At 42.5% G+C, this 21,371-nt stretch overlaps 1 protein-coding gene across 1 annotated transcript in view; it reads right to left on the bottom strand.

Annotated features, from left to right (window-relative positions):
• The window catches only part of katnal2 (katanin catalytic subunit A1 like 2), a 52,149-nt gene that overhangs the window by 15,126 nt on the left and 15,652 nt on the right, over positions 1–21,371 (bottom strand). The window contains exons 6-11 of the mRNA XM_033033998.1: positions 9,826–9,912; positions 9,605–9,703; positions 5,289–5,366; positions 2,073–2,171; positions 1,927–1,990; positions 239–357 (exon numbers count right to left, since the gene is read on the bottom strand). Of these exons, the coding sequence (XP_032889889.1) occupies positions 239–357; positions 1,927–1,990; positions 2,073–2,171; positions 5,289–5,366; positions 9,605–9,703; positions 9,826–9,912 (546 nt within the window). The remainder of the gene's footprint in view (positions 1–238; positions 358–1,926; positions 1,991–2,072; positions 2,172–5,288; positions 5,367–9,604; positions 9,704–9,825; positions 9,913–21,371) is intronic.

Raw genomic sequence — 21,371 nt, forward strand, 5'->3', positions numbered from 1 at the left:
GTATTTTCACCGAACAACAGAATATTCCTGTCGGCATCACTATATAAGTATGGAAGGAAACCAATATGTTCCTTTCTCATTAACACAGAACTAAGTTAAGTATAGATTGGAGCTGTTGCAGAATGGGTTAGTGCCATAATCACACATTCCATTAAATATACTTACAATTAAGAGGTTTAACAGGAAACCAATTGTAGGAAAAAAAAGCACATGACAGAGCAGATTGAATGGCCCTTACCCGGACAAGTTTCTCAGAATCCCCTCTCCATTTGCTGACAATGGTAGAGGCTGAAATGTTGAAGAAGGTTGTATTACATTCAGTAGCCACAGCCTTTGCAAGCAATGTTTTCCCGGTACCTTAATAAAATGCAGTTATCAATATTTGACAAAACGTCCCAAAAATATATTTTCCCCACTTTCATTTAAAAAAACACATTTCTTTAGAAATTCTAAACATTGCATAGTTTGAAAAGTTATAGAAACAATGAAAAATATTATAATTATAAATCATATGAGCATGCTGCTCATGGACCCACAACATCAAGCAACATATTTTAACTTAACTTTGGCACCTGACTCCTTAATGTGCCAATGACTAAATTGGCAAAATGTACCATCCTAAGCACACCAAAGCCCAATGAAACAGAAAGCATAGGTTCCGTGCCTCTTTGGTACCAAAGTAGTTAAAATGTAGTCTCAGAGTACTGAAGGTATTCCAATCACCATCAGCACATGTCAGGATTGGCAAGTAGGGAGGGGGAAAAAACTCAGTCCGCATTTCCATTCGTGGATATACATTCCAATGGTTAATAACAGAGGTCTTGTTAACCAAGTATGTAGTCAAAAATGATCCTCAGCTTGGTCCATCCTCACATGTGTTGAACGGGAACAATTATTGGTGTATTGTCTTAATTTTAATGTGTACTGATCTGTCTCTGCTGTACAACACTGTCTCCAATAATACGGAAAACGAGGATCATTTTTTAATTTCTCAGAAACCATCCCTCAGTGAAGGCAGACATTGACAATGAAATCCAACAACGCCTCTACTATGCCAGCACAAGCTTTGGCGGACGAAGGAAAATGTTTTTGAAGATCAAAATCTCAGACTTAGGACAAAGTGCATGGTTTGCTGGGCAGCAGAGATCACCAGCGTCCTGTAACTTGGGAGATATTGATGACTTGCAACAGGAACCTCAGAACACGGAAGAGGTACCAACAACCCTGCCGCTGCAAAGTTTCCTGGATCCATTGACAGGAGAAGTGAACAAACATCTGCATTCTCTCTCTGGCCAGCATCTTCAGCACAATCTATCCTCGGGTAGCTCCAACAGGCAAGCCACATCACTCACATGCCAATGGCAAACAACCATCAAGGTAGCAAATTACAAGGTTAACAGAGGAAATGCATCAATTGATAAATGTATCAAGAAAATCCCACCCCAAAGCCTGCAAATCTGCAGTATCATCAAAGACCCACACCATCCTGGCCACACACTCATCTCCCTGCTACCTTCAGGTAGAAGGTACAGGAGCCTGAAGACTGCAACAACAAGGTTCAGGAATAACTACTTCCCCACAGCCATCAGGCTATTAAACCTGGCTCGGACAAAACTCTGATATCAATAACCCATTGTCTGTTATTTGCACTTTATCAGTTTATTTATTCATGTGTGTATATATTTATATTATGGTATATGGACACACTGATCTGTTTTGTAGTCAATGCCTACTATGTTCTGTGTCCTGAAGCAAAGCAAGAATTTCATTGTCCTATCAGGAACACGTGACAATAAACTCATTTGACTTGACTTGACTTGGTCACTTCAAAAGTAAAGTGGGATTGAAGGGATTTCCCCAAAAAATAGACTGGAAATTAATTAATAAACAACTTGTTTCTCAATGACAAGCCATAAAATCCCTTACCTGGTGGTCCATAAAGTAGCAGTCCTTTCCACGGCGATAGAATCCCAGTAAAGAGCTGAGGATACTAGGAGATAAGAAGTATAGGACTAAGCATCATTTGAAGAAGGCATAAACAGAGAACAAGCTATCAATTTAAATTAACTTGCCTTAATAGGGTATACAACAGCCTCTTTAACTAGTCGCTTGGCTGGCTCCAGCCCAATTATGTCATCCCATCGCACATTTGGATTATGGAGATAGATATCCTTAATTAAAACAAAATTAATCAAAACATTTTAAACTTTTCTGGAAATTATAAATAATATTAAAAATTTCTCACAATTGGACCTTATTATTATAGGCACTTTTGGTGTGAAATTTTAAAAAGATTTTGGCAATATATAAAAGGGGCTCTTCATTAGAGGGAGCAACATAACAGGGCAAGAACCATCGGTGGCAGGAGAGAAGAGAGGAATTGTTGACATTTCAGGTTGAAACCCTGTATCATCAGTACTCAGTAGAGAAGGAAGATGGCCAGTATAAAGGGAGTGGAAGGGTGAGAAAGGAGCCAGGGGGTGATTACCTCATAGTTTAATCTTCACCATGAATGTCCTGTCCATATGTACCTTAATCCCGGATCAGGAAGATATTAAAGTCCTCCACTCCTTAGTGCAATAAAGATCCCCTCCAACAATATTCTCATCCACCTGGCTGAACCCGTACTTACTCTAAACAATTTATCTTTTGATTCCTCTCATTTCTAACAAATCAAAGGTGTCGCCTTGGATACTCGCATGGGCCCCTGGGTATGCCTAGCTTTCCATTCAGTTCCAGATCTTCTCTGGTACTACTTCCCAACTCTTTCTCCCTTCGTTTAGTTTCGAGATACAGCGCGGAAGCAGGGCCTTCAGCCCACCGAGTCCGCGCCGACCAGCGATCCCCGTAAACTAACACTATCCTACACACACTAGGGTCAATTCCTCTTCTCATTCCCACGCTGATCTGTCCATCATCGGCCTTCTCCACTGCCAGGGTGAGGTCCAATGCAAACTACAGGAACAAAACCTCCTATTCCACATGGCAGTTTACAATTTTACAAGTTCAGGTAACCTTCTCTTCTGGTGTTTCCTTCCCCACCCTAATCCCGCCCCAATCTTCCTTAGGTCCTCCCATTTTTGTCCCACTCCCCATGCTCTCCTCTAGCTCCCAATCACCCCACCCCTCTCCCTCCTGGTTCCATCTATCTACTACATACACATTTCAACAACTGTGTCGTCGTCCCCCAATCTTGTTCTTGTTCTATCTGCATTATCTCTCTCCCAATGGTTCCCATTATCACCCTTCCTCCTCAGTTTCCAGCATTGGTACCCCTTGTGACCCTAGTGTGTGTAGAAAGTGGTCTCCACTTTCACCCTTCTTTCCCCCTTACTCACTCCACCTGGCCTTTTTTCCATCTACCATCTTCTATCGTCTGAAGAATGGTCTCGACCAAAAACGTTGCCTATCCATGTACTCCAGAGATGCTGCCAGACCTGATGAGTTACTCCAACACTTTCTGTCCTTTTGTGTATAACCCAGCATCTGCAGTATATATCACCCACCTGCCTCTAGCTTCCAACTCCATGCCTCCCCCTCCCCTACCTGGCTCAATCTGCTCATCATCTTTCGCCTCTCCTTGGTCCACCTATTGCTCTCTGTCCCGTCTCACCACTCCACTTCATCTCTTTATATTGGCCATTTTCCATATCCCCACCTAGTCCTGACGCAGGATCTTGACCTGAAATTGCGAGAAATCCTTTTGTCTCAAAGATGCTGTTCTACCCATTGAGTTCTGCCAGCAGATTGTTTATTGCTCCAGATTGCAACATCTTCAGTCTCTTGCATCTTCATCTTCATATTTGCATATTTATATCATGCTCTTGTTCAATTTATGTTTGCATATTGATCTTTCCATCAATACCATGTTACAATTAATGCTTATATGGTATGCTTACAGTTTGAAGCTAACTATACTGGAAGGGATCATAGAATAGGAAAGGTTTAGAGAGATGCTAGTAAATGGGACAATCTTAGGCCGGCATTTTGTAGGTATGTTACAAAACTTACCGTCAGCGGCGCTGCAGTTCTGCCACTGGCCATGTGCGCGACTTTGGTGCCTATGAGGGGGGGGGGCGTGGTTAAAATGTGTTTTTTCTCCTACCTCTCCTGGATATATCTTCTTGGAGTGCAAGCTTTTGCTGAAGAATTGTTCCGACGGCCGTTCTGTGAATTCTTTGGGGGTTTTTTAAATCGCTCGACAATTTCAGCACTGGAGTAATTTAAAAATCAGTTTCTAATGCCGTGAACGCCGACAACGGGGACGGATTTCACGTACGGGACAGGTAAAGGAAAGCCGTTTATTTTATGTATAAACGTGCTTCTTAGGATGCCTTTAATCCACATTTTACGTTCCGAAACGGTGATTTAGGACCCATACGAACTGGCAGTATTTTTCCTGCCGATATGGGGTTTAAATTCACCGCAACCGCAACGTTCCAATCGATCCCGTTCCACAAAAACCCACTCGCAAGATGATTTAAATGGCCATTAATTTATGGGAATTAAACACTAATTTCCTTCCATTTGGCCTATAAATCCATGACAATTAGATTTTTAAATCATGTTATATTGTGAATTCTTTTGTGAATGTTATTTGGACACTTAGGCTATTTAAAAATGTTAATCTTTTCTTAAGAAATGGATAGATGTTTAGATCTAGTAATTGAATTTTGTAATTAGCTACAATTGGGTAACTAACTAATTATATGCTTTAATTTCAGGTCATCCAAGTATGATTGTTTCATATTTGTTTCAGAATGCTTCAATCTATAATAACTGAAAATTTATTTCAGTTCTCTTAATTTTTAAGAAAGTTATGGGCTTTTGACTGTCCTTGATCACAGCTTTTGTGTTAAGTCAATGGAAAAGCAATAGGGAACAAGATGCTAATTTCCGAGTATGAAAATGGCCATAATTTATTTAATACTGAAGATATGAAAGTGAATTAGGTGTCAAATTAAACTTCTTTTTATGCTTTATCTGATGGGATAAATAACAGACTTGATTTTTTTAAATCTCAAAATTTTGTAACATTGCTACATTTTGCTCGCCATAGGCACATTGCGCCAAAAGGTCTGTATCTGTGCTGTATGACTATAGATACACTCTGGGCAAAATTAATTTAGGCAAGGGCACCCAATTATCATTTAGCATATAACTGATACAACTATCCATAACAGAATTAATTGATCTCTCCAAAAGCAGTCAGATTTAAATGTTATTACATATCCTAGATGTTCAAACTTGCAGGATATAATTTTGAAATGTATATTTCCGTGGCTTACCCTGCTAATAACAACAGCAAGATCTCTCATTTCACCAGTTGCTCCTATGAAAGCACCCAGTGGCTTTATTAATCTCTCCTGCCAACACAAGACAATGTTTTCAGAAGAATTGCTTGAGTACAGATTTAGATTATTTAAAAAACACAGGGTACTGAAGTAAAGCACCATCAATGACATACAGTAATAGAAAATTCAAACATATACGTGCCCTTTCATTTCTGGTGTTTATTTAAAGCTAGCAAGTATTTACGAAAAAACATTCATCATTAATATTTTGTGTGTAATTCCTAACTGTCACTGTATGTCATGTTGTCCAACGAGAGAGCAGGCTATTCTAGATTGGGTATTGAGTAATGAGGAAGGGTTAGTTAGCAGTCTTGTTGTGCGTGGCCCCTTGGGCAAGAGTGACCATAATATGGTTGAATTCTTCATTAGGATGGAGAGTGACATTGTTAATTCAGAAACAAGGGTCCTGAACTTAAAGGTAACTTTGAGGGTATGAGACGTGAATTGGCCAAGATAGACTGGCAATTGATTCTTTTTTTTTTTTTTATATTTTATTTTATTAGAAGTAAGTACAGTCATATGGCACCAAAGTGCCTAATATATATTTTCATAATACATTTTATGTACAATTTCTTTTTGTTTTTTTTGTTGTTACATTGAAAAAAGTTTAGAATAAGAAAAATAAGTTCGATAGTAAAGGATAGAAAGATGTGAGAAATATATAGTTGTGTGAAAAAAGAAAACGAGTAAATGAAGAAAGTTGAGAGAGAGAAATAGAGAAAAGAAAAGAAAATAAAAAAGAAAAGGAGATCATTATTTATAATCTTGACCAACCCTCGTCCAGTCCTGAAACAGTTCTTCTTTTACAATTGTGTTGCACCATATGATTCCAAAAAAAACGACGAATGGAGACCAACTCGTTATGAATTGGTCTGATTTATCCATTAGGAGGAATCGCATTTCCTCGAGATGAGCGGTGTCCAACATACTTGCAATCCACATTTTAAGCGTTGGTATTGATGTACCCTTCCAAATTTTAAGAATTAATTTTTTTGCTCTTATTAAACCATAGTTAAGGAATAGATTTTGAGATGTGTTCAATTTATTCCCATCTTCCATTACACCAAATATAATCGTTTCAGTATTAGGTTCCATTCTTGTCTTGAATAATTTTGTAAATATTTCAAAAATATAATTCCAAAATCTATAAAGTTTTATGCAGGAAACTAAGGAGTGTGTTATAGTTGCCTTTTGGGCTAGACATTTATCACAAGTGGCGGATATATTTGGATAAAATTTGTTCAATCTTGTTTTTGAATAATATAATCTAAGTACAATTTTAAATTGAATTAGATTATGTCTTACATTAATTGAACATTTGTGAATATATATCAGGTATTTTTCCCATTTAACCTTCATAATTTTTATCATTAGTTCCCGTTCCCACTCTTCTCTAAGTACCTCTGTCGATGGTAGGTCTATATTTAGAATACTATTATATAAATATGATATTAATTTTTGTGAGTCAGCTTCAATATTCATTGCTTCTTCCAATAAGTCAGGAGTTACTTTTTGATATCCTTGTATATATTTTTTCACGAAATCGCAAATCTGAAGATATTTAAAATATTGGTTGTTTTTCAATTTAAATTTTAATTGTAGTTTTTGGAATGATAGTAGGTTTCCCATTTCGTACATATCCCCGATCCTTCTAATTCCGAGACTTTCCCATTGGTTATATGTCTTATCAATAAGAGATGGTTTAAATAAAGGGCTATTCGCTATTGGCATTAACAGTGATAGATTTCTTAATTTTAAAGATAATTTTATTTGTTTCCAAATTCTTATTGTACCATATATAATTGGGTTCTTCTTATATATTGTGTTATTCGTTTTTTTTGGGGAGAAGAGGATCGTTCCTATATTACAAGGATGGCAATCCTCCTTCTCCATTTTTATCCATTCTGTCTGTTGGGTAGAACTATCCAACCAATAAATCATATTCTTAATATGCACTGCCCAGTAATAATACATAAAATTCGGAAGTGAAAGTCCCCCGACCTCTTTTGGTTTACATAAGTGTTTTTTTGTTCATCCCAGTTTGGCAAAAAATAAATCAGGGAAGGTAGTGCATCCGTGGATAACAAGGGAAATCAGGGATAGTATCAAAACAAAAGATGAAGCGTACAACAGGGGAGGACAAAGGGCTTAATTAGGAAAGGGAAAATAGATTATGAAAGAAAACTGTCAGGGAACATAAAAACTGACTGCAAAAGCTTTGATAGATATGTGAAGAGAAAAAGATTAGTTAAAACAAATGTAGGTCCCTTGCAGTCAGAAACAGGTGAATTGATCATGGGGAACAAGGACATGGCAGACCAATTGAATAACTACTTTGGTTCTGTCTTCACTAAGGAAGACATAAATAATCTGCCAGAAATAGCAGGGGACCGGGGCTCAAATGAGATGGAGGAACTGAGTGAAATCCAGGTTAGCCGGGAAGTGGTGTTAGGTAAATTGAATGGATTAAAGGCCGATAAATCCCCAGGGCCAGATAGGCTGCATCCCAGAGTACTTAAGGAAGTAGCCCCAGAAATAGTGGATGCATTAGTGATAATTTTTCAAAACTCTTTAGATTCTGGAGTAGTTCCTGAGGATTGGAGGGTAGCTAATGTAACCCCACTTTTTAAAAAGGGAGGGAGAGGAAAACGGGGAATTACAGACCAGTTAGTCTAAAGTCGGCAGTGGGGAAACTGCTAGAGTCAGTTATTAAAGATGGGATAGCAGCATATTTGGAAAGTGGTGAAATCATTGGACAAAGTCAGCATGGATTTATTAAAGGTAAATCATGTCTGACGAATCTTATAGAATTTTTCGAGGATGTAACTAGTAGAGTGGATAAGGGAGAACCAGTGGATGTGTTATATCTGGACTTTCAGAAGGCTTTCGACAAGGTCCCACATAAGAGATTAGTATACAAACTTAAAGCACACGGTATTGGGGGTTCAGTATTGATGTGGATAGAGAACTGGCTGGCAGACAGGAAGCAAAGAGTAGGAGTAAACGGGTCCTTTTCACAATGGCAGGCAGTGACTAGTGGGGTACCGCAAGGCTCAGTGCTGGGACCCCAGCTATTTATGATATATATTAATGATTTAGACGAGGGAATTGAATGCAACATCTCCAAATTTGCGGATGACACGAAGCTGGGGGGCAGTGTTTGCTGTGTGGAGGATGCTAGGAGGCTGCAAGGTGACTTGGATAGGCTGGGTGAGTGGGCAAATGCATGGCAGATGCAGTATAATGTGGATAAATGTGAGGTTATCCACTTTGGTGGCAAAAACAGGAAAGTAGACTATTATCTGAATGGTGGCCGATTAGGAAAGGGGGAGATGCAACGAGACCTGGGTGTCATGGTACACCAGTCATTGAAAGTAGGCATGCAGGTGCAGCAGGCAGTGAAGAAGGCGAATGGTATGTTAGCATTCATAGCAAAAGGATTTGAGTATAGGAGCAGGGAGGTTCTACCGCAGTTGTACAGGGTTTTGGTGAGACCACACCTGGAGTATTGCGTACAGTTTTGGTCTCCTAATCTGAGGACGGACATTCTTGCCATAGAGGGAGTACAGAGAAGGTTCACCAGACTGATTCCTGGGATGTCAGGACTTTCATATGAAGAAAGACTGGATAGACTCGGTTTGTACTCGCTAGAATTTAAAAGATTGAGGGGGGATCTTATAGAAACGTACAAAATTCTTAAGGGATTGGACAGGCTAGATGCAGGAAGATTATTCCCGATGTTGGGGAAGTCCAGAACAAGGGGTCACAGTTTAAGGATAAGGGGAAAATCTTTTAGGACCGAGATGAGGAAAACATTTTTCACACACAGAGTGGTGAATCTCTGGAATTCTCTGCCACTTAAGGTAGTTGAGGCCAGTTCATTGGCTATATTTAAGAGGGAGTTAGATGTGGCCCTTGTGGCTAAAGGGATCAGGGGGTATGGAGAGAAGGCAGGTACAGGATACTGAGTTGGATGATCAGCCATGATCATATTGAATGGCGGTGCAGGCTCGAAGGGCCGAATGGCCTACTCCTGCACCTATTTTCTATGTTTCTATGTCACTTGCGGGCAGAGCACCAATGCAAATTCCTTGTATGTGAATACTTGGCCAATAAACATTCATTCATTCATTATTGTTGAACAATTCAAAAATATCAGAATTTCAAAAATGTTACATCAACCATTCCCTCAGATGAACTGTAATTCAGCTCTGTATTCATGACATTACACAATACATATCATTACTCACTGATGGATCTTGGTTGTAATTCAAACTATTTACTGCTATTTCATGAGTCGAATCTTTAACTGCATCTTGAATGATGCCACGCAAGTCAATGATCTGGCCCTGAGAACAATTTAAAAGGGGAAGAAAATAAAATCAATAAAACATGCTCAATTATCTGCAACGGTATGTACAACTTCTCTCTTAGCAATTATGGGTCTAAACACGACCAATGCAGGACTAACCCGTCTGTGATGAAGCCCATCTCCAACTTTAATAGTGGACACATTCAAACCAAATTCTGAGGTTTCGGGAGCAGATGATCCATTCTCCTGTATCAATCACAGTAACAACACTATTTTTATTGATAAAGATCAAAAAAGTGATCAACACTTTAATGCTGCTACTACAACATGTGGGAGTTTGTGGTCACGACAATAATAGTCTGAAGCTCAAGGCACTTCGGTATTGTGATGCGGAGATGGAGTGCAAATAGCAGACATTGCGAGATATCAGAAAGAGTGAGTGTTATTTACATCATATGCATCAGGAGCCAGTCAAACCCTTTAGATTACGCACCTTACAGTGGAAGGTAAGACCTTTTTTTCACCCAGTTTTATTCCACCAGGGAAGGTCTTACCTTCCACTACCTGCAACCTCCGGCAACCATCTTCAACTAGCATCGCAACCAGGTTCGACTAAAAATTTACCGATTTTTAAAACGGCAACCTATTTTTAGTCGCGGCCGGTTTTGAATTTTTTGAAATAATCGCCGGACCATAGAAGAAGCGGGAACCATTTTCGACCATTAAGGAGACGGACAAAAACCTCCGGGAACTGCACGGAAACCTTGGGTGAGGCGCAAAGTCTCCAGAGGTTTCCGTTCAGGTTTCCTAAGTGGGACAGGGGCATAAGGAAGCAAAGCAGTTGGTGTGCCTACTTGGCTGTCACTTAAGTGTCATTGATCAACCACACTAATAAGTCTCCATGGATCCCTTCTGCCTTAATCTTTTGAATCATCCTACTTTGAGGGACCCTGTTGATCGATAACCACAAATTATTACCCGAGCCATGTGTAAATCGATGCAGGATCAGGCGGGCCCTAGCTATGCCTGCCTCTTTGTAGGGTACGTCGAACAACCCTATCCCCGACCTCTACCTCTGCTACATCGACGATTGCATTGGTGCTACCTCCTGCACCAACACACAAATCACTGACTCCATCCATTTCACCACTAACCTCCATCCGGCACTCAAATACACCTGGACCATTTCCGACTCTTCCCTACATTTCTTGACCTCACTATCTCCATCGCAGGGGATAGACTTCTGACCGACATCCACTATTAACCCACTGACTCCCATGGCTATCTAGACTACACTTCTTCCCACCCTGCTTCCTGTAAGGACTCCATCCCCTACTCCCAATTCCTCGGTCTACGCCGCATCTGCTCCCAAGGTGAGGTGTTCCACACCAGGGCATCGGAAATGTCCTCATTCTTCAGGGAACGGGGGTTCCCCTCCCCCACTATAGATGAGGCTCGCACCAGGGTCTCTTCAACACCCCATAACACTGCCCTCTCTCCCCATCCCCCCACTCGTAACAAGGGCAGAGTCCCCCTAGTCCTCACCTTCCACCCTACTAGCCGTCACATACAACAAATAGTCCTCCGTCATTTCCGCCACCTTCAACGTGACCCCACCACTCGCCACATCTTCCCATCTCCCCCCCCCCCCCCCCCCCCGTTTGCTTTCCGCAAAGACCACTCCCTCCGTAACTCTCTGGTCAATTCTTCCCTTCCCACACGTACCACCCCCTCCCCGGGCACTTTCCCCTGCAACCGCAAGAGATGCTACACTTGTCGCTTTACCTCCCCCCTCAACTCCATTCAAGGACCCAAGCAGTCGTTCCAGGTGCAACAGAGGTTCACCTGCACCTCCTTGAACCTCATCTATTGCATCCGCTGCTCTAGATGTCAGCTGGTCTACCTCGGTGAGACCATGCTTAGGCTTGGCGATTGTTTCGCCAAACACCTCCACTCGGTCCGCAATAACCAATCTGATCTCCCGGTGACTCAGCACTTCAACTCCCCCTCCCATTCCGAATCCGACCTTTCTGTCCTGGGCCTCCTCAATGGCCAGAGTGAACACCACCGGAAATTGGAGGCAGGGCCGGCCTTAGGGGGTGCGGGGCCCAATTGGGAACAATTTTGGTGAATCCCAGATTCCCAGCCAAGGTCTGTCAGCCCAGTTCATTAGTATATATTATGAAATTGTACACTAGGTGCTATGGATTATACACTGTGTGAATCTCTCCTGCTCCCTCCCGTTTGACTGTCAGTGGCTCCGCTGGCTTCCAACATTTACCGTAGCTGCTAATTATGTGATTGGACACAATGCCCTTGAAGACAACGGCTGATTGGACGGGACGAGACCTATTTGTTGATTGGACGGGAATTTTAAGGCAAGCTGGTTGGTGATTGGATGCAACCCCCTTAGAGGCAGCGTTTGATTGGCCGCCAAATAAAATTGTCAAATAGGAAAACAAAAATCGCTGGTCGGTGCGAACTCAGTGGACTATCTGGTTGTATCTCCAAATTAAACAGTATAACATGCAGGTACATTCATTTAAAATTAAATTCAGTGATTATTTCACATGAGCTCAATATCTGACCAATTTCTGTTTAACACGTTTGGTCTGCCGTGAGCATTTTTCTCTCCCAAAACAGTTCATATCTAGCAAACCGATCAACGAACCAGACAGCAGTTGGACGCAGTCATAGAAACATAGAAACATAGAAAATAGGTGCAGGAGTAGGCCTTTCGGCCCGTTGAGCCTGCACCGCCATTCAATATGATCATGGCTGATCATCCAACTCAGTATCCTGTACCTGCTTTTTCTCCATACCCCCTGATCCCTTTAGCCACAAGGGCCACATCTAACTCCCTCGTAAATATAGCCAATGAACTGGGCTCAACTACATTCTGTGGCAGAGAATTCCAGAGATTCACCACTCTCTGTGTAAAAAACGTGTATCTCATCTCAGTCCTAAAAGATTTCCCCTTTATCCTTAAACTGTGACCACTTGTTCTGGACTTTCCCAACATCGGGAATAATCTTCCTGCATCTAGCCTGTCCAACCCCTTAAGAATTTTGTACGTTTCTATAAGATCCCCCCTCAATCTACTAAATTCTAGCGAGTACAAACCGAGTCTATCCAGTCTTTCTTCATATGAAAGTCCTGACATCCCAGGAATCAGTCTGGTGAACCTTCTCTGTACTCCCTCTATGGCAAGAATGTCCTTCCTCAGATTAGGAGACCAAAACTGTACGCAATACTCCAGGTGTGGTCTCACCAAAACCCTGTACAACTGCGGTAGAACCTCCCTGCTCCTATACTCAAATCCTTTTGCTATGAATGCTAACATACCATTCGCCTTCTTCACTGCCTGCTGCACCTGCATGCCTACTTTTAATGACTGGTGTACCATGACACCCAGGTCTCGTTGCATCTCCCCTTTTCCTAATCGGCCACAATTCAGATAATAGTCTACTCTCCTGTTTTAGCCACCAAAGTGGATAACCTCACATTTACCCACATTATACTGCATCTGCCATGCATTTTCCCACTCACCCAGCCTATCCAAGTCACCTTGCAGCCTCCTAGTTTAGAGGGATTTAAACGGTTTAGAGATGTTTAGAGGGCTTCAGATGGGTCCAGGTGTGTTTAGAGGGGCTACAGGGGGTTTAGAGGGGGGTTAGAGGTGTTCAGAGGGTCCCAGAGGGGTTTAGAGACGTTATAAGCCCCCCGTGAGAAATTGTATTTCTCTGAAATTGAAGATAGACATAAAGCTGGAGAAACTCAGCAGGACAGGCAGCGCAGCGACTCTGGAGAGAAGACCCTTCTTCAGACTAAGCTGAACTCTCGTCTGTGAGACTACTTGTGATTGTCTGAAGAAGGGTCTCGACCAGAAACGCAACCCTCTCCCCAGAGCCCATGCCCGTCCTGTTGAGCCACCTTCAACTTCAGAGCCAAACAAAAAACACAGAGTGCTGGAGGAACTCAGCGGGCAAGGCGGCTGCCTCACCCGTTGGGTTTCTCCAGCATTTTTGTCTACCGCAAAACGCTAGAGAGAGACGAGATGGGGGGCGGGAGAGAGAGCGCAAGAGAGAGAGGGAGGGAGGGAGAGAGCAAAACACAGAGAGACACAACGTGGGTCGGTAGGTGAACAACTAACCTGCACACCAGGAAGAAGCCCTTCTCGCAGTCCGGGGCCCTCACTCATGATGGTGTGTTTAAATAAATTCTCAACGTGTCATCGATCTACATTCCTCAGTAAATGTAATTGTGTTTTAAACAAGTATTTATGACGCCGCGTTAATTTTATTCAAAGGAACACGGCGTCATTAATACGTTCAAAACACAATAACATTTACTGAGGAATGCGGATGGATGCATTGATGACATTGTATAACAACGTGTTAAGTACTTGCTGTTAAGAAGTGCTAACAGTACTAGTTAATGAATCGTTTGTGTCTGATGGCCGTGCAGCGGTTGTTATACACAAAGATCCTATAGTGGAGTTCTGCTAGAAGATCTTTGGTTATACATGTTCGTTTAAAAAAAAAATCCGGATGGCGAATTTAAAAAAAACTTTATTTAACAAAGAGAATTCGTATTTCCGTACGAAATACTGAACATTAGTGCGGGGCCTCCCTTAGGCGCGGGGCCCAATTGGGAGCAATCGGTCAAACCGGCTTAAGGCCGGCCCTGATTGGAGGAGCAGCACCTCATATTCCACTTGGGCAGTTTACACCCCAGCGGCTTGAACATTGACTTCTCCAATTTCCGGTAGCACTTATTATCTCCTTCCCTTCTCAGAAACCAGGTGAATGTTGGTTTTACAGATCACTATGAGAGAAATAGGATTCAATTTGTGAACATTAGCATCACTACTGGGAAAGGAGAGAATTGTTTGGTTGGGGCAAACAGCACCTGAACAATCTTCAGACCAGAGTTCTGGTAAGTTGGATATCGAAGGAACTAAATAGAGCTTTAAACTAAATAAGGAGCAAGTGAATACCAGTGGAAGGAAATCTGGAATGCTGTAGACAAACAAGAAGGAAATAGAATAGGAAAATAATTGAAGTAAGGATTTATTCCAGCATTTTATGTTTTTCCTTGGTAAACCAGTATCTGCAGTTCCTTGTTTCTACACTTGGGAAATATCTAATGGATTGGACAAAGTCATCATGGACCCGGTTTTGATTAATTAATGGAGTTTTTGCGAATATAACTCGTCCACAGTTGGGCAACTTTCTCACGGTGGGTATATGGAAAGATCTGTCAAAGGAGGTAGCTGAGGCAGGTATAATAGCAACATTTAAAATAATTGAACGGATAATGGATAGGAAAGGTTTATAAGGGTATGGGCCAAATGCAAGCAGGTGAATCGAGTGTAGATGGGACATCGTGGTCGTCATGGATGAGTTGGGCCGAAAGGCCTGTTTCCTTGCCGTATGACTCTATGACAAGAGGTCTAGAACCAAGATGAGCAGAATTTATTTTTACTCATGGGCAAGGTTTATTTATCTCACTTAATATCCATGGATCACCCAGTTCTGGGTTGCATACCCACACTATATGCTGGATCACATAATTTAAATTTAAATCTATGTGAACTTGATGGGTAATAGTAAGATTAAACGAGAACTTACCAGTTTGAAGTTTGATCTGTATTTTATGAGGAGTTAAGATGAGGGATTACGTGAAGAACCCGCTCAGCACGCATGCGCGGCATACTTCAAAGCAGCGGTGTGGAATCACAGATAGACACAGTTATTGAAATAAACATAGTAAAGACAAGGAGACATCAGTTTATCAGTTTGACCCATATTATTGAGGGTGGGAGCGGAGGGCACGTTATCCCTCATCGTAACTCCTCATAAAATACAGATCAAACTTCAAACTGGTAAGTTCTCGTTTAATCTTACTATTTTACTTCGGAGTCACGTGAGTGATTCCGTGAAGACTTCAAAGCTCTGTGATTTCAAACCGTGTAAGTTATTACTTCACGCACTGCCGAAGTCTTTGAGGGAGGAAGTGTGTTATCGTAATCAACCAATGAATCTGTTTGTAGAAAAACACAATGGTATTTTTTAACAACAACAACAAAGAAATTAAATTGCTCCCCTGGGCTTAAATTAAATATTTGCAGTCTGTAAAATCTTTCCTGCAAATAAAACAGGTTTTGCCAACGGCTTATTATAAAATTTCTGAACGGTCTTTCCCCCGACCATCCTGCTGTAGCCAGGATGTGGTCTATAGGCACGTCCATTCTTTTAGCCGTCGACGTGGATGCTGCCCTGGTGGAATAAAATTTGTACATGTTAATGTTTATCCCAGCAGTTTTTAGCAACTGCTTGAGCCATCTCGCAATGGTTTGGCTCGTCACCCGACCATAAGGTTTTTTATGACTGACCCACAAGGCTTTTCATCTCCCTCGAATATTTTGGTTGTGTCTATGTAGGATAGTAGGTGGGTCATGGCACATAACCATGGTTCTGGTGGGTAAGCCCGGAATTCCACGACTAGATTAGGTGTTCCTGGTCTGCTCTGTTTGATCAGTCCCTGGATAACGACAGAGATCTGGTCTGGAGCTGTGAGCATGCTGTCCAGTCGCAATAGGTGTAGTGACTGGACCCTCTGTGCAGATACAAGTGCCATCAACATGAGTGTTTTGAGCATAGATTGTTCCAGGTTGAGGGATCTGGCTGGTGGCCATCCCCTGAGGTATGTCAGGACCACACTGACATCCCATGTATGGGTGTACCTTGGTCTAGGGGGTTAGAGTTGTAAATACCCTTCATTAGTTTGACCACCAGCGGGTGGGACCCCATGGCCTGTTGTCCTGGAGCTGGTTTTAAATAGACAGGCAGGGCACTTCTAGCTGTGTTGATGGCTCTGTAGCTGAGTCCTTCATCGTGGTGAAGGTTCGCCAGGAATTCCAGTATGTTGGTAACTGTAGCGGTTGAGTAGGTGGTCCCTGTATCCAAGCAGTACTTCTCCCATTTCTTGATGCTGGACAAGTGCTGTTTTTTAGTGGATGTTCGGAGGGATGCTGACATGGTGTCGACGGTTTGTTCTGATAATCCCAGTCCCAGAAGTGGTTTGTGCAGAATCTGCAACCCAGGAGTTTGATTTTTTCATGGCACGGGTGGCTTGTGCCCGACACTGGGTGTTAATAACTCTGGGTCACTGGGGAATACCATCGGAGTTTCAACAACCATGTCATGGAGTTTTGGGAACCATGGCTGCATAGGTCAGTCGAGTACTATCAAAATACCTGAAGCAGAGTCCATTTGTTTTGTGCGTAGTCCCCAACTGATGAGGCAGAAGGGAGGAAATGCATAGAAGAAGAATTTCCCCAATCCAGCGCGAACGCATCTACCGCTGCTGCCTCAGGGCCTGGTTCCCAAGCGACATACATCGGTACCTGGTGATTTAGCCTTGATGCAAATAAATCGATATCTGGCGTGCCATATTGCTTGATAACTTTTGCAAATTTTTTGGGGTTTAACATCCATTCGATGTTGTCATTAAATTTACGTGACCTGGTGTCTGCCACTGTATTTAGCTTACCTGGCAGGTAAGTTACTGATAGCCAAATATGTCTTTCGACACACCATTGCCAAATTGTGTTGACCAACCTGTCGCATGATACCGATTTTATGCCGCCCATATGGTTAATGTAGGCCACCACCGTAGTATTATCTATTTGTAACCGTACATGCAAGTGATGCATATTTGTGCATATGCTTTTAAACCATAAAAGTCACCCAACATCTGTAGATAATTAATGCCCAGTGTAAGTGGTAACGATGACTCTGGGTTAGTCCATCTACTACTTGTTAGTGATGATAATAGGTTGAAATTATGCCAAACGTTTTTTGCCCACCACTGTAGTTATGATATTGCTTCAGTGGGTAACTTCATGACACAATCATAATGACCTGTATGTCGTTTTGGTGCCTGTACCTTTGCTCTTTGTAAGTTTTGACAGTGCAAAGGTCTGAATTGTGTAGCCGGAAATGCTGCTACCATTTTCCCAATTACTCTGTTACTTGTCGAATAGTTGGGAGTACGTGGACCATTAAATTGTTGCATGATTGTGCCAATTCAACAGTTTTGTCTCTTGGCAATGTTACAGTCACGTAGACTGAATTAATTGTGAAGCCCAAGTAGTCCATGATTGTGGATGGCTTCAACTTAGATTTATCTGGATGTAAGACAATCCCAGGGTTTCGAATAACTGTTTGGTAGCTGATACAGCTAACATAGTCAATTCCATGGTCTTGCCTATTTTTTTAAGATATCATCAAGATATGCCATGACAATATGTTTTTGTCTTGTGAATATTGCCAGAGCTGGTTTTAGTATCTTGGTGAATAATCTTGGGCTGATGTGACCCATTGGGTAACGCTTTAAATTGCCATAGCTGCCCCATCCAGGTAAATTTCAGGTATCTGCGATGATCCTTGTGAATGGTACTAAATAGTAAACATCTTTAAGATCAATGCTTGCCATGAAGTATCCTTTGGAAATTAGTTGTTTGGCAGTAACAACCGTTTCCATTTTGAAATGTATATACTTAACAAACATATTTAGTGAAGTTAAGTCAATGATGATGCGACATCCACCATCTTTTTGGGTTTAGTGACGAATATTTGATACGAATTCCAAGGGTTCATGTTTCCCATGATACCCTTTGTAATTAGTCTCACCAATTCAGCTTGTCCCTCTCGTTTCTTTAACGGAGAGGGAAAATACCCTCTGGGGTAAATGTTGAACTGGTGGCAATTTTTCTAGTATGAATTGTATTTTGTATCCACTAAAGCCATTGAGTATATACTGATCACTCGTGATAGACTCCCGTGCTTCTTAAAACAGGTGTAATCTCCCCCTGTTAGTATTAAGCCCCTATTTTCTATACGTTGGTAGGAACCAGACCCACCTACCTCCATGGTTATGGGTATTCTTCTGTTTCCTGCCGGTCCAACGAGTCTTGCACGTTGTCTGACGTGGCGGTGATGTTGGGGGGTGGCGCATTTTCCATGGGGCCTGCTCTGGGCCCTGGCCTGAAAGGCTTACGGGATTGGCATGCAGGCCCCGAGCTTTCACCAGTACCATGAGGTAGACCCTCCTGGTGGACGCGTTAGAGGTACTGCTGACTGGTTTACGTGTGGTGCTCATTCCAGACCCTGCCCTCTAGCGCCGATATTTTGGACACTTCGTCCAGTTTTTTAGGCTTGGTTTGGTAACTTAGCCAGACAGCAGGATCTGTGGTTGTGAGGTCGGCGTTCTCACAGTCCTGTAAAATTTTTTGAGTTGAGGGCAGGTTTTATAACTTCCTGAGAAGTTGCGGAGCACTGCGAACAGTAGGGTCAGGTGTTTTGCCATACTACCCTGACCCTCTGGAAAGAGCATACGTAAATGATAACCGACGTCACGGATATCAAATTCATTTAAAGATATTTGGGTTTTTAAAAGCGATGCTCAATGTACCCCCCAATAACGGTGGGCACTTTGAGTAAATCCAATTTAGGGGAGGCGTGATGAAATCCAACACCTCATGACTACCTGTCTTGGAGAGGTTTTTTGAAAAGAATAGGTAGTAAGCTGGCCGTCAGTTGAGACTGAAAAGCCATCTCGCTAGTGGTGGAGCCACAAGCGGCCACACCCAGCAGCTCTTCCTGATCCTGTACCTCAAGCATACTCCCGATGTTGTTCAGCCAGTGACCCCTCTTCTTGACCAGCCCAGCTCTGGTTCCCATCAATCCCTCGACAAGGGAGATGGCCAGTGCTGTTAGGCACTGGAGTGGGAGTGTTAGCTCCCTTGGCGGACTTGCCCCTGCTCCTGAGGCAGTCTCGCTGGAGTTTTTAGCTCCATGACCTTCCTCTGGCTTGGAGAAACAGACATTCTTGTTTCTTGTTTGAAGTGCTGATCCCATCTTCCGTGTCTGTCTCCAGCCTGAGGTTGGTCCTGACCTTGCTGTTAGAGGCTGTCTGCCGTTTTCAGGCGGCATTTCAGCGGTTCTCGGGCGGCGAGTCTCATTGTCGGGAGTCTGCAGGGGTGCCGGCCGGTTTTTAAATTTCCCTCCAATCCGCTGCTGTTGGTCAGACAGCTGTTTTAGCGGACTGGGCATCAGCGCAGCACCCGTGTCTGTGGACCGCAGCGTGTGCGGTCCCGTTGCCGCCACTCCCCCCTCCACTGTCGGCTCCTTCCCTGGAGTCGAACGGGGGCCGCTTCCCTCTGCTACTTTGCTCCCCCTGGAGCAAAAACAAACGCAAAGACCGACTTTACTCTGAAGGTAAGTACTTACCTAACGTTCCTTTCCTTCAGGCTCGTAGCGGGAGCGCCTGACTCCCGCTGCGCCACTGTTGCACTGCTGGCGTTAATGCCGCGCATGCGTGCTGAGCGGGTTCTTCACGGAATCACTCACGTGACTCCGAAGTAAAATTCTCTATTTAGTCACGAAACAAATTCATGTGCATAGAGAAAAAAACAGAGACCATGTCCAAATCCCTCAGGAACACCGGATATCATTTCACCAATCGGAATAAAAACACGCTGCAACTTCCCCAATGCCATCCACCTCATACATGCATCCTCAACATATCATCTTCCACTGTATCTACCTTGATGGGGCCATTACATCATTAATTGACATTGTGGCACAGTTACATTGCGCTTGAGTAACTGACAATTTGATAAAAACCACGTTTGCCCCTAGAAACATAATTTGTTACTGGTATCCCTCTGACATGAAGTGTAAGCTAGAGGAGCAATTCAAGGAAAGGAATAATTTGACATTTGTAGAGTATCATAATGTTTAGCCGTAGCTTGAGACAGGAGCACAAGATTTATACCCTTAGTATACAAAAACAGGAATTGTATTGAGGCTAACAGTTACACCGTAGATCACAATAAAATCCATGGCTTTACTATATACGAGATCATAAGGTCATAAGGAATAGTAGAATTAGGCCATTCGGCCCATCAAGTCTACTCCGCCATTCGATCATGGCTGATACATCTCTCCCTCCTAACCCCATTCTCCTGCCTTCTCCCCAATAACCACTGACAACTGTACTAATCAATAATCCATCAATCTCTGCCTTAAAAATATCCACTGACTAGGCCTCTACATCCTTCTATGGCAAAGAATTCCAGGAGGAGTTGAAAAATACTATTTAATAATCATAATGCATACTATTTTAAGGAAAACAGTTATAACAGAAAAGTCACAATATTTCAATTAGTCTCCTTCTACTTATGAAGGAGAATTACAATTTAATAGCAAAAAACACAGCGATGGAGATATTCAGTGGGTCAGGCACCATCTGTGGAGGAGATAGATACAAAAAGTTGGAGTAACTCAGCAGGACAGGCAGCATCTCTGGAGAGAATGAATCGGTGACGTTTCGGGTTGAGACCTTTCTTCAGACTGGTTAGGGATATGGGAAACGAGATATATAAACGGTGATATGGTCTGTGTAGGAATAGGAAGTAGAATTAAAGAGTCCAGCAACGGGGAGACCATCTGTGGAGGAAGTGGACAGATGACATTGCAGGATAGGACTGGAAAAGAGCCCCGATCCAAAACATCGTCTGTCCATTCCTTCCACTGATGTTGCCTGACCCGTTGAGTTGTTCCAACACCTAGTTATTTTGCTCAAGATTCCAGCATCTGCAGTCTCTTGTGGCTCCATCACAATTTAACAAACCC

The sequence above is a fragment of the Amblyraja radiata genome, chromosome 1 (genome assembly GCF_010909765.2).
Source record: "Amblyraja radiata isolate CabotCenter1 chromosome 1, sAmbRad1.1.pri, whole genome shotgun sequence".
Classification (NCBI taxonomy): Eukaryota; Metazoa; Chordata; class Chondrichthyes; order Rajiformes; family Rajidae; genus Amblyraja; species Amblyraja radiata.